Here is a 25,656-nt window from a genome sequence, read left to right as displayed (position 1 = left end):
GCCCTTCAAGGAAGGAATCTGGCTTTTAAATAAAACAAGAAAGGAACAACATCAAAAACCAGGAAAACTATCCACACTGGGTGGGGGGTTGGGGGTGGTGGTGCAGAGGCAACCTTGAATTTCAGCCACACAGGCTGGCCAAGGCGCTCAGAACGTGTGCCAGATTCCTTGCTACTTGGCAGTAGATTCGAGTCAGCTGCTCAGGCTAAGGTCCTAACTGAATCCGCTTTCTTCATACCCTGCAGGTTTTGCCTGGAGGAGGTATAGCCCTGCAAACATCAAAACAGGAATCCTACCTGTGATGCATGTGTCACAGGTGCCTGAGACCCATTGCTGACACATTCAGCCTGGTTGCTGCACGTACTCAGACGGCTGTCAGCAGAGGTTGCCGAGCACATTCAACAGGAATAAACTATTCTGACAGAAGCATTTATTTCATGACCCATTCCTAGTAACAGTCAGGCTGGCAATAAGGCCCAGTTGGCAACGTTCTTGCCAAGCAAGTACGGGCGATGTGCGTTTCATCTCCAGAACCTCCACTTTAAAAAGCACACATTTGTAATTATAGATCTGGAGTGGCAGAGACAGATAACTTGTTGACCAGCCTCCCCAGCCTTCTTTCGGAGTTTCACTGGGATAAGGAAGGAAGGAAGAAAAACATCACTGGAATAATACCTATGATAGATCTTTGGCCTCAATATGCGCATGTGCATACACATAACCATACATACAAAAATAATAAAAGGGAAGCAGAACTTGTTCTAAGACTCAAACTAAGTAACACAAAAATCACAGAGAAGTAGGTCCATCCCTTTGTTCAGAGTATTTTCAAGAGAGTCAAATCTTACCAGCAAATTAAATGTTTCTATTCAAAGAAACAGATTCATAAAAACTCAGTAACCCCTTTTCCACTGGGCACTTTAAATCCTCCTTTGCTCCAGCAACATAAGATCCAGTGTCTCTGAGTTTGGAATCAAGTCCCGGGGGTGGAATGAAGCAAAGAAGGGCCGTATGGAATCCCATTAATTTCCCTGCCTTGAGCACAGGATGGGTACCAAGTCAATTATTGTATTATAACAAATGGTACTGTTACCTTCATGCATTTGAGGGGAAAGAGCCAGAATTTCCTTCAAAATATGCATTGCTGTTCGCTTAAGAAGCTGATGTGGTTTCTACTTCTGCCTTTAGGGAAAAAAAAAAGGAGAATAGAGCTGTGTTAACAAGTTCTGCTCGTTCTGTGCTCTCAGCACAGAAGCTCTTGCTTCCTTCCTTTTAGGAAAGGAACAAACTCTGACCCAAGGATTCTGAAATTCTCATGAGGTCAGCATAGCTATGGGGACACTCTCCACTGTTATCAATAAGGTACAGATGTCGCTCCTTTCACAAAGCTGTACGTTCCTCCCCAGAACTACAGAATATCTGGCCACTCTTCTCTTGGAGTTCATACTCCAGAATTTGACAAATGAGAAGTATTTGCTTGCACATAAATGGTGTTGATGAAAGGGACCTGGGAACAATAGAGTGCAGGAAATCGAAGAAGATCAAAGCAAAGGCATCATGCTGCCAGTTTTCTGTTACTATAGCACAACACCTGAGACTATTCATTTATAAAGAGAAAAAGGTATATGTAGGGTGCCTCCTGTTTTTAGTCTCAACACTCAGGTGCTGAGAATATAAGGACCATGAAAATTTAAGGACAGAATAAGCTACATAGAAGTTCTAGGCTGGTGTGAATGAGACAGTAAGACCTTGTCTCAAAAAGAGAGAGGAGAGGAGAGGAGAGGAGAGGAGAGGAGAGGAGAGGAGAGGAGAGGAGAGGAGAGGAGAGGAGAGGAGAGGAGAGGAGAGGAGAGGAGAGGAGAGACATACAGGAAAACAGGGGTGAGCTAAAGGAAAGATGGGAGGAGGGAGGGAAGACAGTGTTAGAGATTCCAGCCTATGACTACTAGTTTGGGGGCACTGCTGTGAAGAGACATCAGGACCAAGTCAAAGTCAACTCTTAGAAAAGAAAGCATTGAATTAGGATCTGGATTATAGTTTCAGGGGATAGTCCATTATCACGATAGGGGAAGTATGACAGTGCAGAGGTGGACATGGTGCTGGAGAAGTGGCTAAGAGTTGTATATCCTGATCTATATGCAGAGAGAGAGAGAGAGAGAGAGAGAGAGAGAGAGAGAGAATATGAATATGAATCTGGGGCCAAGTATGGGCTTTTAAAAACTCAAAGCCCTCCCCCCTAGTGACACCCTTCCTCCAACAAGGCCACACCCACTCTAACAAAGCCATATCCCCAATTCCTTGTAATCCTTTCAAACATATCCACTCTCTGGTGACTAGCATTCAAATATATGAGCCTATAGGGACCATTCTTACTCAAACCACAGAAGCCTATGTTAAGGCAACATGTTGTGGAAGGGGTGAATAGCACAACAAAGATACCACACAAAGAACCAGAGAACAAGGATGAAAAGAAAACTGGGGACTGGAGGTCTTATTATTACCTTCAAGAATATGCCCTTAAGTACCTAAGGAGTTTTCACCAGGCACTATCTCTCAAAAGATACCTCGCTTCCCAGTACTGCCACTGTGAGACCAGGCCTGGGGACTATTTATGACCCAATCTACATCAAACACAGGAGCTGAGTTTAGAACCTATGGTTACTGACAGGGAGAAAAAAATGGAGATGCTATACCTTTAGTTGATTTATATGCTCTTGGGCTGTGCCCTCAGGTTATGTGAGATTCCTAACAATTTAGGGACATACTATTTTAATACAATATATAAATAATACAATGTAGAGTGCCCTGAAGGTATAAACTTTTTGCAACCTACTTTTAATAAGGGTTCACCGTCTCCTCTAGCCCACCACCCAGCAGAGGCTATGGAAGAGAAAAGTTATTAGGATGTGGGGAAAGTGGACCTGTTCAGCAATAGTTCTTTGGGGGCGAGCTTGATCTTCTTTGTCAGCAGTTCAGTTCCACAGCAAACACCAAGTATGACTCAGCAGCTGCAGATCAGTCCTCTTGGCGGGAACTCACCACGCATGAACCAGCAGCTATAGTTCAATCCTGAAGAAAGTTCAAGGCTCACCAACTGGCCTGAGGCAAGGCCATGGAAACAGCAAGCTGCTGAAAGAACTTCACGAGCAGTTCTTTCTCGAGAGAGTTCCTCTCAGTGGCAGCATTACCACAAGCAGAGCTCAACAATGCTATGTGAGGTAAACCAATACATACAGGTCTAGCGAAAATAATGAGGTGAAACAAACCAACAAACCAAACCAATGCTCGGTGCTCATCTCCCACTGTCTGTAGGCGCATATTTATACTCCTTCATCACAGATCCTTTTGTGTGTTTGCTATATCCAAACATCCCTTCACCCGTGTCTGCTTCAGGAAAACAGTCTTTCACATGTTTGCTTTAGCAAGACATCCTTTCACCTTTGTGCCCCAGCAAAACATCATTTGACACAACTGACTTTCCAAAGAAACTACAAGTTTCCACTTCAGAATCCATCAGATTCATTGAGGAGCTGATGAAAATACAGGTTCCAGGACTCTGGCCAAGGTACTTCATCAAAATTCCAGGCATGGACCTAAAGAAATGGGAACTTTGAACAGGCTCCCAGGGCTCTAGCATGCAGCAGGGTTGGAGATTCCCCCACAAAAGCCATGCACCAAAGAAAGACAAAGAGACTTTGGACTTTCTTGTCCTTTTACATAAAGTAGATAAAACCTATTGTTTTACATAAATAAAATCTGAAAACCAGCAAGAAAAAGAAAAAGTTATATAGAGCTACTCCACAGGAATCTAATCAGACCCCAGAGGAGGAAGCTATCCAAGGAAGGGTTTCCACTTGTCACTCAGGGATAGCTCAAGATCAATAATTATTGCCAAACAAAATTAGCAGCACACAGGGTCTCCAGCCAACAAAGGGAGTCTTCTAATGTCCCTGTCACCTTCTTTTAAAGGAGCTGCCTGTCAGGGGCCCTTATAAATGAAAAAAAAATCTATTTACAGAATGCAGAAGAAGAGTTGCTAATACCAAAACAGACATTCAGGTACTTGGTGGTGTGGTTCGGGTAAAATTTTTCACTGAAACCATCTTCTCCTGATACATTTTTAATGATAACATTTCTTGAGACTTAACCAAAAACAATATTTTTATGGCCATTTTTATGTGATCTTTGGACACAATATGTATTCACTATGAAAAAAAACCCCAGCAACATGAAACAGGCAAAAATTAGATCACTTTTGGTTAAATTGGTTTGAATGGAAATTGGTTGTTTTAGGAACAGTCACACTACACTGGGAAATGGGCTCACTGCTCTCCCCATAACTGGGAAAGAGCTCACCCACCACTTTCATTCCTCAGGAATGCAGACACCTCAGGAATGGTGAGGAATGATTGACACTACCAGCATGGACTGTTTTGTATCACTTCTTCGTCTCTGAGGCCCCATTGTGCTATCGTGATAGAAGTGGGTAACTTAAGAGAACAGAACTACTTACTCTCTCTCTCTCTCTCTCTCTCTCTCTCTCTCTCTCTCTCTGTCTCCAGGAGAAGTCCACAGGCAAGGTACTAATTTGCTAGAGCCTCCTACATTGTGCTTCAGAGGAGAAGAAGGCCTGGTCCTCACATGGTAGAAGGCACAATGACAAAAAAAAAAAAAAAAAAAAAAAAAAAAAAAAAAAAAAAAAAAAAATCTTAATGCGTGTAGTGACTCTTTCCTAAGGAACTCAATCAAATCTCCAAAGGAGGAATTCCTGACCTAACACCACGAAGCAGCCATCTGGCAATACCATCCCACTGGCTTATAAGTTTGGATACAACTTTAAGAGTATGTCTGTCAATCAAGCCTCGGAAACTCATTACCCAGTAGAATTGTCTGGATTTTTCTTCTGTCTGGAAATTTTCTTTGTTGTTGTTTCAATGCATACATAGACACAGAGGCCATAGGCCAATCTCAGATGTCATCGTAGGGATGTCATCCATGTCCTTGGAAACATTGTCTCTCACCGGCCTAGGGTTGAAATGACTGGACACCGAGTCCTAGGAACTTTTCTGCCTCCACCATCCACGTGTTTGGATGATATGTGTGCCCCACCATGCTGGTTCTTTACATAAATTCTGGGGGTTGGGGAATCAAGGTTAGGTCTTTATACTTTCCAGGCAAGTGCTTCATCAGCTGAGATGCACATGCGCGGGCGCTGGTTTCGGCATAGGCATGCGTGTGCGTGTGCATGAGCGTGCATGTGTGCGTGCGCGTGTGTATCTGCCTGTCTGCCTGTCTGTCTGTCTGTCCCTTACCTACAGGTTTTATTTATGCTATTGAATCCCTCTCTCTTCTGATCTAAGAGGTCTGGGGGAGGGCCAGATGATTACATCTAGTCGCAACAGAACACTCTTGCTTAATGAAACTGTCTCTCCCTAAAATCTCAGCTGAGAAGTTCTTACTAGAACAGGCATTTTATTCTCTTAATAATACAACAGTTTGCAAGGAAAGGACATGCTGAGTCTAGTCTGCTACTGAGAAGGCAATGATATTGTGATTTGGGGTTATTATGTGTTTATGCACATAACAGTTCTGTGTCCCCTGAACTGTGGAGACATCCGACCCTAATTCTCTGTGATTATACCAGATTATGGCCTGGGAATTTAAATGCATATAAAGCAGAAGTACTTGTAGCTTTTAAATTAAGTCAGGTCAGGCAGGCAGCTTTCATCCTGCAGTCCCTTTGATAGGTCACTTCAGCAGAGCCTGACACCAAACACATCAGGGCACTCTAAATGCGGGTGGAGCACAGGAGCCCACCATGTCTGAATCACAGTCAGAGGCCAGCAGTCCTCTTACATTTCAGATTCACCTGCTTGCATGAGTCCCTTCCAAGGCCCTAGCGGGTCTCTCACATAGTTATGGGATTTTGTTGCTGTTTTTTCTGTTTTGGGGGGTGGGGTCTTTTTTGGTGGCAGGGGCCGGAGGGGGGGGGAGGGTAATGGGGGTGGGTCTTGTTCTACAGCCAAGGCTAGTCTCAAACAGGTAATCTTCTGCCTCAGCCTAGCTAGACTGCATATGTCGCTATGCCTGGCTGTCATGATTGTGTTTAAAAAAAAAAAATAAACATTTTGTAAGATATTTTAACTATAACAGTTTTAATTTTTAATCAAAAAATATTTTTGCCTGTATTTTTGTGATAGCATTTATCTATGTGAGCAGAATGTCCTGATTCTCACTGTGTAGCCCAGATACATTTTAAGTCACAGCAAATGAGCCTGACGTAGCCGCTTAAGTTCCGGGATAGCAATCATGCACCACCATACCTACCATTATAACTGCTATAGATCTTTCATCTCAACTCTCCCTCAATTACCTTCCTCAAGTACCAAATACTGATGTGCATTTGGGGGAAATCAAGGTAAACAGACATTGAGATCGGGATAAATTATGTGGCTATGGATATAGCAGAGATACGTAAGTCAATGGATGGATGGAAAACCTAGAGGGGGCTGGCAGTGGCGGTGAACTTCTGCCATCCCAGCACTTGGGAGTCTGAGACAAAAGGATTAAGGATTCATGAACATCCTAGTAAAGCCATGCCTCAAAAAAGGAAAGAAAGAAGAAAAGAAAGACAGGAGAAAGTGACAGGAGATATTAAATGAGAGCAAGACAGAGGCTGTCACATGCAATTGTGCCAGAATGGCACATGTGTGACACTGACAGGCCACCAGGAAAGGGGGACCAGGGCAGCATCGGAACTTGCCTGGTCAAAGCTGTGCTCCAGGCAGGAGTCCCTTCCTTCAGCCTTCAGAACTAAGAGAGACTTAATTTCAGCTGATAGAGAGACTGTAGATACTTTCTTACATTAGACTAGTAGACAGGAAATTTATCAGATTAATTTCTAACAGTAACATACGGCAGTATGCACATTGTGATGTCATGCCTGGCAATTTCTCATGAATAGTCTAGTTTTCCCTTGCATATCTATGTTTGTGTTTCTATGAGACTGTCTCTCGAAATATAATATTAAACTTGTTTATGTCCCTGCTCTTGAAAGATAGAAAAATCATAAGTTGATCCCCTGAACCCTACTCTTAAAAGCAAAGACATAAAAACCTGTAAGTCAAACACTGTGTTGCCTCAGTCCCAGGAAATTAGCTGACCATTTGAACAGATGGCCCTAACTAAACAAACCTTAAGATTCATGGTGTCAGGATGCTATGGGCCCGAGATTAGCCTGGCCAGGCTTTGAACTAACAGCCCTGAGACAGTTGGTGCCAGGATGCTAAAAGTTTGAGATAAGCCTGACCCCCTTGAACTGGAGCTCATGATATATAGTGTGAAACTAGTTCGTAATAGCCAATTATAAAGTGACACACCATCCATCTTAAGAATTTGAGATCAAATGTATCGATGACCTAGTGACCTGTTCCCCCTCCTTCCCCCTTCCCTAACTCCACCCCCACCTGGTTTGTAGATACCCCCTTAAAAGCTGTTAACTTCTTTGGTTCTGGGCTGAATTCCACTGCCCCTGCGCGGGCTTGAAGGAAAGTCAGCCCTGGCTAGCCAGTAAACCTCTTGCGATTTGCATCAAGTTGTGTTTCTCGTGAGTGATTTGGGGTGCCTCTGCAGTTCTCCACGGATCGGTGAGGTCCTTTTCATTTGGGTTTTACACTCTCTCCTCCACAGATACCTGTAGAATGATTTACCAACACACCCACCACATTGTCATAACGTGATGGTGGTGGGTCTGCAGTTCCCCTTTATGAATACAGGCACCATTTTCACATACTTGTGAATCTACACAGGACATACCATGCATCTGTCTGATGACAGAATGGATAGCCTATAAGCAGAAGCTCAAGTGGATGCTGAGAGATACAGGAGTGACCCAGACTCCGTTGAGATCATCTTTGCTTTTAGAATTCAAGTTGCACATGATTCATGGGGTTTTTGTGTGTGTTTATTTGACTTGCTTGGAGAAAAGAGTGCTTAAGAATTATCTGCCTACTGAACGGTGTTGAAAGCCAGGAGCTAGCCAGTGAGGAGATCAAGGAGCATTGAAACGGCTAATCTCAAAGGAGAAAGTTCCAGTGAAAAACATGTACACACACCAAACCCATTATAACAGCCCAAGACATGAGTGAGTAAGACAACCCACACAGAGCCTGGTCTTTTCACCTCTTATAAACTAGTGCAGTTGCAGATCGGGACCTGCAAATGCAGGACTCTTCTATTTGGCCTTATGTTTTAGGGAGGGTATGGAGGTGTGAAATACAGTACTCAGAAGCTCTATCAAGCACAGGTTGTCCCTTGAAATGATAGGATTTATGGGTCTGGGGTGAATGCTGTTTATAACACAATGAATTTTCTATAGGAATATAACCAAAATTACAATGAAATGACTGCTACAAGAAAGTGTAAACTACTTTTACTCGTGTACTCCACCCTGTTCCATAACTACCATCCTTTCCTGTACCTCAAGGAGGGTGGGTAGGACAGGATGCATATATACACAAAGAGAAACGGATGTCCTTCAGATACTTTCCCAACTACTGCTTTGACACCAGCCATCCTTTCTGTTAGAACATGCTCAAATAGATTAGGTATCATTTTTACCAAGAAAATGAAAAGCATTTGCTTTTTATTATTTAATGTGTAGAAAGGAATTGTTGGCACCTAACAGCATCTCCCACAATTACTCACATCTCAAGTCCTGTTTCCTTCTCCCTGTAACATGTGCAGGCTGCGGTACTGGCAACTCCATCACAGGACTATTCTATAACCCGCTTCTTACCCTTTTGTTATATTATGGGCTTTCTTGAAAATATAATTCCTCTGTCCTCAAATAAAAACTCACAAACCCATATGCACATAAACCCACAAAATTCTAGCTGGGCATAGTGGTACAGAGCTATACTTCCAGAACTGGAGAAGCTGAAGCTACACAACTCCAGCATGTCTAAGACCATCCTAGGTTAAATAGTGAGTTTGAAGCCAGCCCAGACTACTTAGCAAGACTCTACCTCAAAAAGTCACAGAAAGGAAGGAAGAAAAGAAGGAAAGAAAGAAGGAAGGAAGAAAGGGAGGGAGGGATGGAAAGAGGGATGGAGGAAAGGAGGGAAGAAGGAAAAAATACGTTTTACATCATCTCTGTCTCAGTGATGCAGGCCACAGAGGCAAAGCCTGGGTGAGAAATCGTTGTGTATGAGTGATCCATTGGGCAAGAGAAAGGATAGTCTAGTTTTGCACACTCCTGTAATCATAGCACCTGGCAAGCAATGGGACAAGAATCAACAATCTGAGGCCAGGCCAGAAAGATGTCTCAGAAGGTAAAGGCACTTGCCACCAAGACTGACAACCCGAGTTTGATCCCTGGAACTCACAAGGTTGAAGGAGAGAACTAACCCCCATAAGCTGTCCTCTGACCTTTATATGTGTGCCTATGGCACATGGGTGAATGGACATGTTTGCATGTATGTACACACGTGCATGCATGCACAGAGAGAGAATATCCCAGGCTCTAAAGACTCTAAAACAAAGAAGCAAAGAAACATAAGAAGTGGCAGAGGGATAACTGTGGGAAATTTGAAACCTACAAGCTATTTCACAATTTACATAAAATGTTACCTAAAGCAGTTCTGTAAATAATAAGACATTACTAATGGGGAAGGTAGTTATTTGTATTTCTCATTCCTAATAGTGATGTCATGGATTGTTAGATCTTAAGCGATTGTGTAGCTTTTATAAAAAATAAAAGATCATGTTCCACAGTAGTCACCCAGAGATGAAATCCAGTTGGCATTTCTCTACAATTCGTTCATCGATTTTAATAGTTAAATGTAAAGCAGCTAAACTGTATGTTCAAGCAAATGTGTACTTAACAAGGTCACAGAAAATTAAAATAGATGTCATCTTTAATTTTTATTTCACATTAATTCATCACATTAATTAGATAATAAATAGCACTATTTATTATCTAAGTACACCCAGTTATGTAAATTTACAGGGTTTTTTCTTCACATAGTCACCTTCCTAATATACATACGACAGAACACAAAACGCATTTGCAATATTCAGCCTGCCAAACCTTGCCTGGGACAAACAAGATTCTCAGTAGCTTTATTATTCTACATGTGGATAAATACAGTCCTCAATAATTGACATGAATGAGGACTGCTGAAAAAGAAACGGAATACATTCTTATTCCATCTGGGGTTATGTGCACTTGTTTATTTTAACATGGTCTTCTAAATGTTGAATTACAATTCAGCTCATAACACATCTCTGGGAGGTCTTGAAAATACCCTGAATGGTTTACGTGGTTATTTCTAGAGCTCTTGACATCTGTGGTGTTGACATGAGGCCTACCACCAGTGTAGCGGTGTGGAGACTGTAGTGCTGTGTATTCACCAAAGGTATCTTCAAAAGTGGTAATCAACAATCAACATTATTATCCCTCTTTTGTTTTTTGTTTCTCTAATCTTGCCAGGATAGAAAAATGAGCAATTATTATTCTATTAGGCGAAGAAAAAAAAAACAGACCAACACAACCCAGTGCTATTTTTTTTAAAAGAAACAATCATACTGAATTAACAAATTGAAACCTTTAGTTAAGACGTCATGAACTTCGAATGTAAGACAACCGCATCAGAATGCTAAATGACAGCATGCTCATTCTGTTCGATGTTGCCCATGAGATCTTTCGTGTCACTTGTTCCTGGACTCGGATTACTGTTGAAGTAGAGAGTGTTTTCAAAGCTGGCCTCTTGAGGCATGTGGAGCACACGCCTTTTCTTATAAAGGAAATAGGCGGCAATGCCAGCACCTGTCACAATCAGGAGGACCACGATGACCACTCCTGCTGCTTTGGAAGAGCCTTTGGGCTGAGGATCCATCTTCCGCTGGTCAGCTACAGACGAATGAAACCATTAGCAACCAAACAAGTGAAGCATGGGGGGAAAGGGTGGGTGTCAGAAGCTTCGGAAAGCAGCACAGCTGATCTTCCTGGGAAGCTTCAACATATGGGTATTCTTTAAAATGGTGTTTGTCACAAGATGTGAAGGCAGGAGTCAATGTGACATAGAGGACACTTTAACATGTTCAGTTGAGTTTTGGGTTGGTAGAATATTTCACCTCTCTATGTAACACTGAGGTAGTGCATCAGGTAGAATTCACACATATTTCTTGCATCAAAATAATTAAATAATTGAAGGATGGCTGGAGGGAAGTCTCAGTGGTTAGGATCACTTACTGCTCTCCCAGAAAACCAGAGTTTGGTACCAGCATCTACTGCCAGCTGCTCAGAACTGTCTGTAACTCTAGCTCCAGGAAACCTAATGGTTTCTCTTGTTCTTTCAGGCACCAATACATATGTAGCAGCCTGTCACACAGACACACAGACACACACACACACACACACACACACACACACAGACAGCCCCACACAAACATATTATAAGTAGTAAAATTTTTTAAAGTAATTATGTAAGGCTGCTTACAAGTATGCTTTCAGGAGACAAAATAAAGTGGTGGTGGTTGGTTTAGCAATTACAAATAAAATTTTAAAACTAGGGGAAATTTCATTATAATGGAAATCTGAACTTCTGAATATAATTAATAAACAAATGTCATTCACGCGATCAATAAGGTATTTACTAGCAAGCCACTGATCTCATTTTGATTTCCTGTAGCAACCACCAAAATAGGTAAAATACGATTAGTTACCTAATTAATGTTGTCTATAAAGATGAAAACAAACAAACAAAAAAAAAGCAAACAAACAAAAAAAGAGAGACCTAAAAAGACCTTGAAGGAAATGTCTTTCATAGGATCTCACAAGGCAACTTTTTGTAATTCAGCAACATCTTCAAGAACTTTTTAAGATAAAAATATAAATTTATTTTTCTTAAACATTATGAAAGGTGGATTGTGGCCTAATGATAAAAATTAGCGTGAGGCAGTCTACTGAAAGTGAAGGAGGAGAAGGAGGGATACCATGGCTTTTAAAAAAAGCAGAATCATAGGACCAATGGTGGCATTGAGGTTTCATAATGATCTTACCTTTGGTCGTAATGGATGAGTGTGTAGTTACAGGATCAATAACTGTTGAAAAATGGAAAACAAATGTTAGAAAAATCTATAATAACTAAATGTAGATAAATTGTATTCAGGTCAAAGATGCATGACATCTTCCATTGTTAACTGTAATGTGATCTGATATGATGTAATCTGATGGGTTCTCATGTGATCTGATGCATTGTGATCTGATCTGATGTCATGTCATGTGATGATGTGAATGCCCAGATGGTGTGATTGATATCCATAAATATAGATTTAGGCATATAAATAGAAAGATTATCTGTACCTTCAGCTATCTACTACCTATCTACACACTTACCTATCTACCTGTCTGTACCTGTCCATCCATCCATCTTTCTTTATGTTTTTATATCCAAATGTAGCATCCTATACATATGGATAAGTTTGAATATGCTAGAAGATTTGAAACTATGAAACTTCAAGTTTTATGTGAGCATTAATACATCTCAACACCTACAAAATCCATGTGTAGCTAAGGTAATCTAGACTACAGGTTTTGAAATTGGCACAGCAAAGTCTAAACTGTTATAAGACAATTGACTGAAAAGTAAAGTAAGACACCAACATTGGTCCAGAGACTGTAACCACAGCTCTATACCAAAGGGTGTAGAATCTTAAAGTACAGTTATAAACTAAAAATCTACACAGTTCCAAAACAATAAGACCTATTGAAGAAACAGAACTATGTTCACTGCTTGCTGGCTGGCTGGCTGGCTGGCTGGCTGGCTGGCTGGCTGGCTGGCTGGCTTGCTCACTTGCTTGCTTGAGTGATTACAATCATAGGAATCAAAGTCAGGGTCCTATTTATGCCAAGCAAGGGCTCTGTCACTGAACAACCCCAGGCCTCCTCATTTATTTCAGATTCCTACAAATAACTTTTCTCTTGGGAAAGATCATGCATCAGGTAGAATGGCATAAAAATATCACTCAATTACAGTCAGTGGCACACGGAGGTTTACCAGTTGTTGTTTCCCTTTGCATGCTATTACCACTTAATCTCAGATGAAGACTGGGCTGATTTTATATGACTTAATTCTCTTGCTTCGTATGATGTGAACTAATGACTGCTCTTCCCTTTTCCCTAGTGCAGTAGCACTGTGGAGATGGGCTGTCCAAATTGCTTGTAACTTAGCACAACATTAAAATATACCAGTAAACCAAGGTTTGGCAGAGCCATCACCTTTCACTCAAAGCTACAGGTGGAGATTGATCTTTATGGCAGGACAAATTCCCACCAATAACGGGGAAAGATACACAAAAGGGATGCAACTACTCTAGCACTATGTCAGCATGTTACAGTCAGAAAGAGATGGTGGTCTGGGAACATATAACCATAGTACAAAATGTTTACTTTTTGGCATTTTACAAATAAATCCTTTGTACGAAGAACAGTGGATATTATTCCAAACGCCAGAAGACGAAGATAAAACTACACAATCATTCCGTTCGCCAGAGGGATCGCCTGTTTTCCAGTTGACAAAGGAGACAGGATTGTCGTTCAACCAAAGCCACTTTCCTGGTCATCAAATAAAACCAGCAAAAGCACAAGTTAAAAATAATCCTTTTTATGTTCCTCTCCTTAACATAAAATTCCTAGCCTATTATTATTATGTTATGCAAGAATCAATGGTTTCTACAACTTCTATCAGGCAAGACACTAATAGAAAATTGTTACAGAAAAGAAAAACAATGTATTTGTTAGATTGTTAGTTGAAATTTTATTTCTACTTAATAGAAAAATGTACACTTATATTTCTCTAGCATTTTTATTATGGTGGGAAGAAAAAACTGTTCTCTGAATATTTTTTAACTAATAGCTACAGGAGAGCTTTTTAATTGACAACTTTCAGGGCTGGACAATAGGTAGGTTGTTTAAACTTTTGGTTATTGCAAATAAAATATGATTTTAACTTTTCAAACTCACCACAGATTAATTATTATTTAAGGCATGATTTGCTGGAACCAAAACACTGTTTTCTATACAACATTTAAAAATATTAGCTATTAAATAATGGTTTCATAAGAGTTACCTTCAACATTTCGGAACATGCCTATCCAAAAATTGGTTTTACTTTTAAGAGGCTCAACACGGTATGACAGAAAACTTGATTCAGCAGCGCTGTCGATGGAAGCCAGAGAGGCACCTGCAAAGTGTAAGGCAATAATGAGAATAGCTGAGAGCATTCCTGTGAATATTCCTGATATTAAGAACAATAAATGACAACCTGAGCTCTACTCAAGGCTCAGTACACTGTAGGATTGTTAGCCCAGGGCCATGTATGGAATTATTCAAAGACTGAAGAGAAAACTGAACACTTTTCAGACAGCATATAACTAATAATTCCTCATCAATCACCAGTGTTTGCCTTTATAGTAAAATCCTACAGCTTAGCAATAACTAATATATTTTAAACAGTCATGACAGTTTGCCTTGGACCTCACAAACATTCTTTTACTAAATCTTTCTAAGACCATAAAATAGATACTTTTGTTAACTCATTTTCCAGATAAGAACAATAAAGCACACACATAAGTAATTTATTGCCTGGGGTCCCAGCACTGAGCACAGAATCCTGGCATGACCCAGGCATCCTGAATCTGGAGAGGTAATATTGAACCATGTGGATATACATTCTATAAACTGAGTTCTGAGTTAGCCCCTCAGTGACTGTTAATTGCATGCTTACTTAATCCATCATTGAATATACTTCACAGCTATTAGGCATTTTAAAATACTTCTGACATAGTTTTGATCAAAGAGAATTGCTCCTTTTATCTGCTAAATAAAACAACACCTAAAATTGAAAATAACGTTTGTGTATATTCATTGTAAAATTTAAAAACAAAGCACTTAAGCAACATGTAAGGATTTAAAAAAAAATTTTTTTTGAGAAGTCAAAGGCATATTGCAAGTCCTCTGTGAAACAATGGCGGCACTTTCTTAGTCATGGGCTTGCAAAGATTCAAGGGGGACAGGAAGGAGAGGAAGAGAGGGAGGGAAGAGAGGAGGGAGGGAAGGAGAGAGAGAGGAAAGGAGAAAGGGAAGGAGGGAGGAAGGAAAAGAGAGAGAGAGAGATTGAGAATATGATCATGGTAATATGCCCACAGCCTTTCTCTAGTCCCATGGTACCTTTGAAAGCCAAAATCCCAACAATCACAGTGAAAACCAGAAATCCAGTAGCCACAGGGGGAAGAGGGGGTGTCAGAATAAATTTGGAGTTCTTTTCAAATTATGAAGTTCATTGTAATCCTCATGACAACCACTAACAAAGTAACTAAACAGGAAATAAAGGTTCCTTAGGATCAAGTGGGGCTGAAACTCAATAAATTCATTGTGTAGTTCAGAAAGCTTAAGTTGAATGAACCATTGTGAGTTGGAAATTCTTTTTAACTTGGACATGGTGTTGTATGCTTGCTATCCCTGCACTTGGGAGGCAAAGGCAGGTAGATCAGGAGTTCAAAGTTATCCACGACTACATTTCGAATTCAAAGCCACTGGAGTATGTGAGACCCTGTCTCAACACAACTGCAACAAAGCTATCCTTGCTGTTTCTGAGATTGAGTTTGGTTTGGTTTTTCCTTACAAATAAAATAGATAGGCATAAAAAACCACTTCTATTAATAATAAAAAGTCAGTTCCTAATCAGTTATAAAATCTAAATTTATTAGCGATAAGGAAATATAACGCTTTGAGTAACTTAGGATCAGAACCCTAAGAACTTAAGTATTTGGATAGAAAGATTTTGTATTTTAATAAGAGGGCTTTTAAACCTAAATTCTTCAGATTCTTCATTTGTGGGAAATGATGTTGACTATTCTGTTAATAGAAAATTATTTTTAAAAACTACCCATGTGGTTGGGATGTAGCTCGCTAGCAAAGCTGCAGAGCACTCTCCTAGGGATGCCCTATGTTTGATTCCCAGCAACAGAAAATAATAGAAAAGCACTTAGACACCTTATATTTTAATTTATAACATTTTAATATCATTGATCTAAAAATAGATTGTTATGGGATTTTCTTTCAGGAAACATGGCACTCACCCATTCGAAGGCATTCCAGGGAAGCTTGACCCCAACTTCTTGTAAAAGAAGATTCAATATAGTAGCAATGGCCAGAGAAAGGAATCCACGCAGTCTGTTCTGAGTCTGGACACTTGCCAGGCAGTTGTGGAGGCTCAGTAGCAGGGATTTCTGTAAGTAAACATGTATTTAAAGCATAATCAAAATAAATCATAAATAAATCCGGGGCTACTGCAATCTGTGGAATCTTATTTTTATAGCTAAGGGAAATTATATTCTCTACCATTACGTGTCATTTACTGGTGTTCGTTATTGAGAGCCACCATTTTTCTTGGGTTTTCATTTACTTTATTGTTTCAAATGTATTTCAATAGAAAACAGTGGCCATGAATTTTATTCCTCATAATTTACAGTTAGTGATGTTTAGATTTCTGCAATGATGTTTGAGATTAAAGCTGGGAGTGGTGGTATATGCTTTTAAACCCAGCCCTCTGGAGACAGGTGGAGTTGTGATCCAGCTTGGTCTACATAGCAAGACCCTGTCTCAAACAAACAAACAAACAAACAAATAAAAGTGGTAAGAATTCAACAAATTATGTCAAAATAATTAATGAAGTGGATTTCCTTGTCAAGCCACTTCTTTTCTGAGATTCTAAGTGCTGTAATGTCCTCTTAGCTAAGGACAGCTGTGAAAAACTGCCCTAGCTTGAATTCTAGGACTGTGTCCATAGCTTTGCTGATTGTACTTAATTTGTATGCATCCTGGTATAACTCTGCTGAAGCAGATGTACTGACACCGAAGGGAAGGGCAGCTTCTTGGAGAATCTGTCACTGTAGATTCAGAGGACAATTTCAATAACATTCAGAAATCTATCACGAGCAAGTACATCCTAAAAATGATGCAAATTTTGACCTGTGCATATTGGTTGATATCTTTTTGTTAGGTTGATCAGACAGCCTATTTTGCTCTCAGCTACTGGTTCATAAAGTCAGCAGTGATGGGTAATAGTTTATTTCAGACAACTCGATATTCCCCAAACCCCTTCTGTATATTCAATTACCATCTGATTTTTTGCAGAGAAAATAAAAACTTTCATTGCAGTATGATGTCTTCCAGTAGCCATCAACATCCATGTAAACACATGCTGACTTAAGTTTGGGCTCGTCAGTGCCCCAGTTAGTGTACCGCACCCTCCATTTATCCGTCCAAGTATATTCATTGTTGGTCTGAACAAATAAGAACAATCATGAAGCTTCAGTCTTACTTCTCATATAAAACATGAAAGAAACAAGCAAGAAATAAGTATAATACTTAAGGCTATAACTGAACACAGAACCTTGAACATTAGTAACTTTTAATAAATTACAAGTCATGCTACTAACTCAAATTCAGTAAAAGCACCCTTTTGAAAAAGTGATTATTTCATGGCCATCTTTAGGTCCACAACCTGGAAAGTAGTTTTGCTTTTTTTAAAATGGTTTTTGTTGTTAAATTTCACTTTTTGTTTTTCTTTCTTTTCTTTATTTTTTAGAGAAGAAGAAAGGAAGGAGGAGAGAGAATTTTGAGACGTGTGTGTGTGTGTGTGTGTGTGTGTGTGTGTGTGTGCGTGTGTGAGAGACAGAGACAGAGACAGAGAGGGAGGGAGGGATGGGGAGAGAGGAGAGAGAGGGAAAAAGAGAGAGGGAAGGAGAGAGAGAGAATGAAAACAGAACATTAGGTGGGTACAGAGATGAAAATGATCCCTTGGATGGAAGGGGTTGGGGGAATGGAAAAACATGAACAGAACTATATGTATGAATAAAAAATTGAGGAAAAGAGTTACAACTGATGGTTTTAAAGAAGATGATTGGTAAGAAAAGAAGACAATGACTAAAGAATGTGTCTTATTCCATAAAGCTGCCTTTGCTTTCGGCTTCTCATGGCCAAAGAGACGTTGGATCCTCATAACAATAAAATGTTTATCTTACTGAAATTAAAGTAACATCCATATCACCTAATCCTGAAAGAAAGCCTCATTTGTTCTCATGATCTTGTTCTGCTGCTGAGACAGCAATGGTAAGTGATAGCTGAGTCCATTTATCCTTGTAGACTCTATAGGAGCTGGGGGTCTTGATACGACATCAGTGGCCTTTCAACTATGTGGATTGTGCTATTTTTAAAAAGCTGGTTGTTTTACTTCATTTTCACATTTGGCATATTTTCTTATTAAATGTAGACAAACAAATGTATGATCACATCCAAGCTAATAGTAATATAAAAATTACCACTTATCAATAATAGCACATAATCTAAAAATGGTTTTAGAAGTAATGCCTAAGTACAACGTTATAAAACATTAGCCAAGGAGAAATAATTGTTTAAGGCTGCAACACTTTCTTCATCTTAATTCCATCATTTAATTTACCAAGACAATCACGAAAGACACAACAGGAAAAATTAAAAACACATTTTATCTCAAGGTGGAATTGTGCAGCATTCTCTCATTTACTCAAATTATTCTTGCATATCATCGACTCTAGACGTGTCATGAAAATAGCATTACTATTCTACTCATAAATTTTGACATTGAGGAAAAGTATTTCATCTTTCAAAATATAATTGATGGCCAATTTGAAACACGATTATGAGAAGAATTGAATGATTTATCAGATCATTAATTATCTAAAAAATAGTCAACAGAAATATGAAAATCTCTTATCTAAGCACAATCACCAAAACCACATGGGGCTAATTATTTTAAATATTCTTCACCCTATTGAGGAAGTACCTAGCTTGCATCTCTGCATCACAGCCTAAAGCTTGGCAAAACCTGACCTCAATCCACTATCCAATTTTATACCTTTCCTTCCTTCTCATCCTCTCTGGTACCCTCCCTCAGCTCTTACTACCCTGAGCTATGTCTTAAAATGGTGAGTATCTTGGGATCAGGGCAAAGCTCGGTAGTAGAACCCTTGCCTATCATATGTGAGGTCCAGATTTAACCCAAGTACTGAAAAAGAGAATGGTTTGAATTTTTTAAACAAGGTTTCTTGAGCCGCTCCCCTGCCCCAGGACCTCTGCAATGCTGCTTGCTGATTTGCTAGCTACCAGGTGGGTGGAGGAATGGTGGGTATGTATGTCTCAGGAGTCTCTCTACCTTATTGCCTCTCTGAGTTGGAGCTTCATCCCTCACTTTGCCCCAGTCCTCCACCCTTCTCTTTCTGCTTTGGAATAAAAGGATGAGACTTCAACGAAACACTTCTCATACATAGATGGAAACTCTGTAAGACTGGGACTCATAACAATTCTAAACTCTTTTGCAACAAAACATTAAGTATCCCATCCCCATTCCCTATGCTCCTGACCTACTTTCTCTTCTCATGCCGCAGCTGTGTAACTATGAGTCTGGAGAGGAATAAACAAATGAATGGAGCTGTTTAGATGTATAATATAAATTTGGATATAACTATTCGAAGCCAATTATTGTATTATTGTTCTCAGTTTGGTTTCTGACACGTTATCATTAGGTCACTAGGCCATTGACAGTGGAGCCTCATGTAAATGTTCAACTGAAGAAACAGAAAGAGAAACACGTTTGACTATAATTTATCAATCATGTTGAGCTGTGAATGTTTTAGCATCTTACCAAGTTACTGTTCAGGGCAATCCATACGGGTACATTAAATGGGTGCATTTTCATCCATGCAAATGCATTACTGTAGGGGTCTAGAATGCTAGCAAGCAGGGAAGTACGATCCTTGCAATATTTCTCTGCTTCATGCCATGGTAGCTTCAATTTCATAAGGGAATAGCTGCTTTTACCGTAGTTAACAAAGCCATCTTTTGGAGTTGTGGTTGGAGAAACAGGCAAGGAAGGGTCTAGAATAGAGTGATTATTTTCATTAGCATTGTCAGTGAGCCAATAATTGAGTATCTTCAATATTCAACTTCCTGCTCATCCATCATAGATGTAAACACAAATTCCTAAGTCCAAACTGGCAGGGCTTAAAAATATTTTCACCACATATTTTACAACATAAAACTAGTATTTCTCTCTCTCTCTCTCTCTCTCTCTCTCTCTCTCTCTCTCTCTCTGTCTCTCTGTGTGTACAAATTTGTGTACATTGATGTGTGTAGAGTAGCACATGTGTAGGGGTGCACATATGTATGCATGTGCATGTATAACCAGGGGTCAACCTTGACTTTCTTTCCCTAGAAGCCAACATTGTGACTTTGAGAAGGAGCCTCTCCCTGAACTGGAATTCCTCAAAGAGTGTGAGCTGGCTGGACAGTAAGCCTCAAAGATCCACCTGTCTCTTTTTCCCCACTGCTGGGATTATAAGTGTGTGTCACCTCATGTGTCTTTTTATGTTGCTTCTGGGGATAGAACTCCTTACATCTGCAAGGTAAGCACTTGACTGACTGAGTTCTCTCTCTAGCCCACAAAGCTTTATTTTTAATCAGTATGTCTGATTAAACACTTTCTAAACTGTAATATATATATGCATTATATGATTATGCATCTGTATGTGTATATATACATATATGTGTATACGCATATTACATATGTATATGCACACTATTTATATCTAATACACACACACACAAACACACACACATATATATGAGTCTAGAAGGAAAACTCAGCGGTTTAGAACACTTGTTATTCTTGAAGAGGATCTGGTTTAACTCTCAGCAACCACATGATGTCTGAAAAACATCCACAACATCAATTCAAGGCAATATGATGCCTTCTTTTGACTTTCATGGCAACCAGGCATGCACATGGTACACAGTCATATAAAGCATATCACTTTATACATAAAACTAAATTAAAATTGTTTAATATATATACATATATTATATATGTTAAACAATTTTAATTTAATTTTATGTATAAAGTGATATATATATATATATACATACACACACATATATAAATATTATATATATATATATATATATATATATATATATAGTTTCTAAGTAGAAAACAAAGGCTCTTGAAAATCTTCTGTGATCTAGTGCCCCTATAAAAGAAAGGCCACAGTTTAATGCTACAAATTAAACAGTATCTGTCTTCCTGCCATCATTAGTCTTTGCTTTTTTTCTCTTGGTCAAATGGCATAATCAAGGATTTTTTCTGAGGCTGGAGAGATGGATCAATGGTTAAGAGTACATGTTGCCTTTTCAGAGTCCATGTGTTTGGTTCCTAGCACTAACTGCTCACAACCATCTGTAACTCAAGTCCCAGAGTACCTGTTGCCTTTTAATCTTCTCAAGTGCTGCATGCACATGATATACAGACAGGATTGCAACCAACACACACAAAAAATAAACACATATATTTCCTAAAAGAAACCCCTGCAGCCCTTTTTTGATTTCACGTTTATATATATCCAACTCTATCTGTAATACGCCTGTAGAAACTAGTGCTGTCTTATTGAAATTAATTCTGAACCTTGGAGCCCCTTGAACACAAGTCTTTTCTCCTTTCTTTAATGTCCCAGCTTGGACTTACTGCTATTTTCTATGTGGATTCTAAAGCACCCACTTAAGACATAGGAAGCAGAGGTTGTTCCTGTAAACCTTAGCTAATGCCACTGAGCAGAGACCAGCAAACAGGAAGAAAGCTAAATCTGATCATTTCTCTGGTTTTGTAACATATAAACTACAACTTGCTTTTGGGGGTGGGAGCATAAATGATTAATGTTTCTTGACATTATATGATAATCAAATTTGTGCCTGTAAAGTTCTATTGGAAAGCATCCACTTTCATTTATTTACCTATTATCTAAAATTGTCCCTGACCATGACAGAGTAAAGAGATCTTAACGGACATTGTGTGGCAGGCACACCTCAAACACTTGGGTCTTTACTGAAAAGTAATCAGTAGCGGCCAGTTCTATTTACGCTTGGCTACAGGTCCTAACTGGGCTAATTCTCTAACCTGTTCAACATAAACATCTGCCTTATTGTGTACCTAAGAGGTACCAAACTTTCTCTTTTCAGTCATGCTCTTTAATCATAAGTCATTTTCAGGAAATATCAGCCTCCCTCTCCTCTGCTGCTGCTGCCATCTTGTGTTGGTACAGGGTCCTTTGACTAAGAGACCCTAAACAAACTTCTTAAATTATCACATCTTACACGAAAGCCTTAAAACTTCCCAGCCTAGGAGAACTGGGCATCATGCCATAGGAATTTTTTTTTTTTTTGGACCATTAAAAGTGCTAAATGAGGCTTGAAGTGAAGTGAAGAAGAGGAGGAGGAAGAAGAGGAGGAGAAGGAGGAACAAGAACAGCAAAACAGACAGTTTTACAGAAGTTAATACATAATCAAGACATTTGAGTGTTAAGTCCATTGTACTTATTCCTTAAATATCTATAGAAAAGAAATGCTACCAAATATTGAGAGATTGTTTCCATATGGCTAGATTAGGCAACTTTTTAGTTTTTATTTATTTTCTATGTGGGAGTGTTTTGTGCATACATATTAGTATACCATATGCATAAAGTGTTTATATAGTTTAGAAGAAGGCATTGGATCTCCTGGATTGGAGTTACAGATGGTTGTGATACATTATGTGGGCACTGGGATCGGACCTGGGTCTTGCCCAATACTCTTACATCCCTCCTGTCCCACTATGTGCTTTCCAGAAGCTTCATCACTAGCTCATGGCAGTATTATGAAGAAGAAAATTAAAGATGGATGGATTAACATGTAACATGGCTGCTCTGGCAAAGAATCATATCTGAATATATAATCTGGTAGAATTGCAGACACATCCTGGATTACAGAATGATTTGGCTGGAATACAGACATGCCCTTAAATACACACCTTTAATCCCTAACAATGTAGGTAAGTTTAGTTTGTAGAAGGAAGCAGCTATGTTGGATAAGGATATCTAATTGAGGGGCAGACAAACTGATGAATCAGAGAACAATTTGGCAGAATGAATCAGACATAGAATACACCCCAGTCTCACAAGAATAGACTGGAAAGGGGATACTGAAGAGAGCAGTGTGGGGGTTGGGGGGGAGTTTTATAGAGACAGGCTATAGAAAGAACAAGCTAGACACAGGTGAAGACAGAATGAGCCAGAGAATAAGAAAGAGTCAGAAGATTGGAACAGATTGCCAGAGTTAGTTTGAGGCCAAGCAGAGCAATTCAGTCAGAAGTCAAGAGAAGCCAGTTTGAATCAGTCAGCTTGAAGAGGAGTTTGGCCCAGGACAACTAAATTGAATCAGCCAGTCAGAGATTAGAAAGAACTCGAAAACCTGAGCCTATTCAGCAGTAAGCTTCTAAAATGACAATTATATCTGGAGAATAAAAGATACTTTTATAATGAAGCAATAGCCCTTTCTTTCTTTCCCTTTTGTTTCCCAGCCACTGTGACATGGATGTGTTGGCCTGCTCCACATTGTATTTTTCCTTACCACAGGGCTAATGTAATGGAGCCTAGAGACAAGACTCTGAGATACAAAGCCAAAATAAATCTTTATTGCTTTTACATTAATTCCTTTGGGTATTTTTTCATAGTCACAAAAGGCTAACTGACATATATTACAAGTTTCTAATTAAAAAAAAAAACACTTCAAGTTTAATCTGCCCAGAACTTTCTGCAATAAAAGGGATCAGATTCATGAATAAAGTATAGAAAATAGCACCTCTTTGGAGAGGGGTAGTCCACCTCTTTCGTCTGTCATGGGCTCATGTGGTTTAAACCCAGCCCTTGCCAGTGAGGTTTGGCAAAACTTACCAGTCTGTGTTTGGCATATATAGCCTTGTTTACTCTCACAGGTGTCATCCATCCAGGTCCCTGCCTCTCGTGAACTGCCACCAATCACAACAACACAGTCAGCCTGTCCATTTGTGGATAAGGAAAACAGAGGCAACAAGGATAACTTAATAATGACTCAAATCAATCCATTAGTAAGAAAACACACTCTTGTTATTCCTCATTTACAATTAAGATCATCTATCCGCACAGCTTATCCAACTCACTACCATCTTCCAATTGCTGCATCCACCTCCCATGCAGATCCCCCACACACACCTGAACCTTTACTTTTTATGGCTTCCTAGTGCATTTTATTTTAACCTCACCATGTTTCAGCCCTAATTTATACACTCAATGCCAAATAATTTCTACAAAGAAAATCACTTACATATCAACAGCATATAGCTGTCAAGATAACTGTCATAAAAGCCACACTGATCAGATCATTCCTCGCTCAGCCTTACTCTTTGTTTTCCATCTGTCAACACACAAACTCTCTCACAGAGCTTCAATGTTTCTCTCAGTTCTGCTGACTCCTACTTTTTTCTAACATAGAAACTCCCACTGCCGTCTGAGACCTTTACCCATTTTTAAACACACCTGGAACATTTTACAGAATGACTTTTTTCATCTCACTCACCTAGCATGGCTGCCATCTTTATCCTCTTTAGCTTTCCTGATTATTATGTTTTAAGCTTCCTGAAAATAACTACCCACAGCTGATTCTTTTCCACTCCCACCCACTGTGTCCTGCAATGACAGTGTCTGACACAAAGAGCTCCACAGGTGCATACCCACACAATGAAATCACCCTATCCTCTGTCTTCTGGCATTGGACAGCAGACTCTGTCATGTTATACTTGCATTTCTCTATTACCACATTTGTGATATAAGACTTTAAAACTTTTACTTTTAAATATGGATAGCCATATTTAAACAAATCACAAACAGATTCATAATTTTTCATGATGTTCATAATCCTTAGGATAATGTTTAACACTAGCCAATTGATCATTCAATGATATAAGAATGAAGGAAAAATTTTAAAAAGAAGGTAGAGAAGCAATAGTCTATATTCTGATGTATAGAAGCACTTAGCATGGTATTTGTCATGGATCAAGTGCTGTATAAATGCAGGGTAAATAATGGTCATGAAGCTGCTGTCATCTTCAGAAGTAGTACTGGCATCCAAACCAGCATCCCAATTGCTGCAACAGCTACAAGGGATAAGGGGCAAATGGTGCAGTTATAACCTTGGTATCAAGTTTGTCTCCTGCGTACCAATGAGGCTTAGAGTGAAGCTAGATTTCTACCACTCACTGCCAATGAAGAATTCTTAACTAAACATCCCTTCTCTAAGGTTGATTCAGTCTGAGAAAGAAAAAAAAAAGTTCTGCATAATCAGGAAAAAGGAAGGAGGATTCTTGGGGGTATATCACTGAAAATTAATCAACAACATGACTCTTTGCACATAAAGATGGTATGGAGAGATGATGCAAAGCTTAAGCTCACATCTTCGTAAGACAGGCTGCTTCTTCTTCCACCAGGATATCCTTTCCCCCAGTTTGTATAATGAACTCCTCGTCCATCTGTCCACAGGAACGTGTGTTCTGAGTTGACATCATTCAGCCCAGTCCAGGCACTGAAAGTTGAGTCTCTCATGTGATAGGTAAGAAATGCTGAAAACAAGTTATACAAGATGACTTAAAATTTGGGACTGTGAACAGTGAGAGTACAAAGAAATATTTTAAATATGTTAATTTAAAAATACTG

At 39.4% G+C, this 25,656-nt stretch overlaps 1 protein-coding gene across 1 annotated transcript in view; it reads right to left on the bottom strand.

Annotated features, from left to right (window-relative positions):
• Positions 1-9,905: 9,905 nt before the first annotated feature.
• Mrc1 (mannose receptor C-type 1) overlaps positions 9,906-25,656 on the bottom strand; it is a 94,222-nt gene continuing 78,471 nt past the window's right edge. The window contains exons 22-30 of the mRNA XM_034511122.2: positions 25,396-25,562; positions 23,863-23,965; positions 19,749-19,981; positions 17,184-17,349; positions 16,144-16,293; positions 14,133-14,246; positions 13,454-13,618; positions 12,064-12,105; positions 9,906-10,912 (exon numbers count right to left, since the gene is read on the bottom strand). Of these exons, the coding sequence (XP_034367013.1) occupies positions 10,659-10,912; positions 12,064-12,105; positions 13,454-13,618; positions 14,133-14,246; positions 16,144-16,293; positions 17,184-17,349; positions 19,749-19,981; positions 23,863-23,965; positions 25,396-25,562 (1,394 nt within the window). The 3' untranslated portion in view covers positions 9,906-10,658. The remainder of the gene's footprint in view (positions 10,913-12,063; positions 12,106-13,453; positions 13,619-14,132; positions 14,247-16,143; positions 16,294-17,183; positions 17,350-19,748; positions 19,982-23,862; positions 23,966-25,395; positions 25,563-25,656) is intronic.

Source organism: Arvicanthis niloticus, chromosome 8, assembly GCF_011762505.2.
Source record: "Arvicanthis niloticus isolate mArvNil1 chromosome 8, mArvNil1.pat.X, whole genome shotgun sequence".
NCBI lineage: Eukaryota > Metazoa > Chordata > Mammalia > Rodentia > Muridae > Arvicanthis > Arvicanthis niloticus.
The sequence above is the reverse complement of the archived record's forward strand: the minus strand, read 5'-3'. Positions and strand labels throughout refer to the sequence as shown.